Raw genomic sequence first — 1726 nt, 5'->3', positions numbered from 1 at the left:
GGCTCAAAAGATTCGTCTCGATCCATGTTAATTTCCACAGTAAGGTAGTGTAATAATCAAAATAGATGAGTGGCTGCTTTATTTATATCTCCATTTATTAAACTTAACCAGTCACCGATGTACAATCACATGAGTGATAGTAAAAAAATCATTAAAAAATCGATTCTGATCCTTGAAATATGATCTACGGTGATTTAGCATTAAAAATTATATTTATATCTTAAAAATAAAAATCTTTTCTATATTTTTCAATTTGATTTGCATTCTTTAAATTATTTACTAATTTTAAATCTAAAATCACTACATTTATTGACATTGTCTTCATACATTTCATATATTTATTATAAGAATAGATAAAGTAGAGGGTATTGTCTACGTGCCCTTATATGAAATTATACAATAGGCATCGCATCTCATGAGAGTACATTAGGGATTTAGGATCGGTCAATTGACATTGAGAATCGCTGTCTGGCTGCCCTATTACCAGATTCATTTGCGTGCACCTACAGACATTACTACCAGTTTTTTTTATCATTGGTGGCTCAAAAGGTTAGTCTCGATCGATCATAATTTCCACAATACAGTAGTGTAATAAGCATGATATATGACTGCCTGTTCGTAATAGACTTTATTTCTCTGCAAATATTACAGGTTCTCCACTAGTTTTAAAAAAAGAGAAAGAAAAGATAAGAGAAAAAAAAGCTATATTGCTCATAAAAATTCTCTATAAACAGATTGCTGATGAAAGAAGCTCTTGACTCACTAATCAGGAATCTACAGACTGGGTTCCCTAAATACAGATCAAATAGTTTCTCTTTGATACAAATCATCATTGAACAGTCAATGAGAATGGAGCATTCCATTGCACATAGATTGCATTGACTACGTAAAATAATTGACAGTCTGGACAGTGCAAATTGTGATCATTAAGAAGTACAAAATAAGATCATGCAAGGTAGCTCATGTCAGAAGATTTCGAAGTGAAAACTGGGGTATGACAGGACTAACTCGATTCACCGTCCCAAGATGTAATTGAATGGTCAAAATTTTTTTACTTAAGTCTTTTTAAAGAAAAGAATTATTTTATTTTTTTAATTAATGAAATTGTAAGAAAACAATATAAATCAGTTACGCCAGATCTCAAAAGGTGTATCCATAAAATTTATTTACAAATAACAAGAATGCTGATAAGCATCACTTTGTACACTGTACAGAACAACTTTCAATACAAGATACATGTTGCATGACAGCAGTCAGTAAATGTTCTCACATGTAGCTACATAGACGCCTCTCCTTCATTCTTTATGACATTCAACCACTCATTCATCATGATGAGTTACAACACATTGTAACCCTTTCACATTCAATTCCATCAGTCACTATTCATCTCTTCATCGTCACGGTCAGATGGAGGATTTCCTTCATCAGATCCATCATCCCCACCTCCTCCTCCTCCTCCTCCTGAAGCATTATCATCTTCACTTTCACTGTCCACAACTTTAGCTTTCTTCTTTTTAATAGCAGGTCCCTCGTCATCTGAATCCTGTTAAGAAAAAGAGAAAATAAATTGCTGTCTAATGGTTTAGTGTTATGACAAAAAATAGAGAGAAGTTTGATTTTAGAAGGAAACAAAAGGATGAATTTAAAAAAATAAAAATAAATATCTTATTCAAATGCAGATCAATTGTTTATGTAGCCCTGAATTTTTTTTTAAAAAATGAGCTTT

At 32.0% G+C, this 1726-nt stretch overlaps 1 protein-coding gene across 1 annotated transcript in view; it reads right to left on the bottom strand.

Annotated features, from left to right (window-relative positions):
• Positions 1-1140: 1140 nt before the first annotated feature.
• The window catches only part of LOC144962923 (uncharacterized), a 13505-nt gene continuing 12919 nt past the window's right edge, over positions 1141-1726 (bottom strand). Inside the window, exon 12 of the mRNA XM_078896328.1 lies at positions 1141-1543. Within this exon, the coding sequence (XP_078752454.1) occupies positions 1373-1543 (171 nt within the window). The 3' untranslated portion in view covers positions 1141-1372. The remainder of the gene's footprint in view (positions 1544-1726) is intronic.

The sequence above is a fragment of the Berghia stephanieae genome, chromosome 1 (genome assembly GCF_034508935.2).
Source record: "Berghia stephanieae isolate SIO BIC M18660-M18661 chromosome 1, UCSD_Bste_1.3, whole genome shotgun sequence".
Classification (NCBI taxonomy): Eukaryota; Metazoa; Mollusca; class Gastropoda; order Nudibranchia; family Aeolidiidae; genus Berghia; species Berghia stephanieae.
The sequence above is the reverse complement of the archived record's forward strand: the minus strand, read 5'-3'. Positions and strand labels throughout refer to the sequence as shown.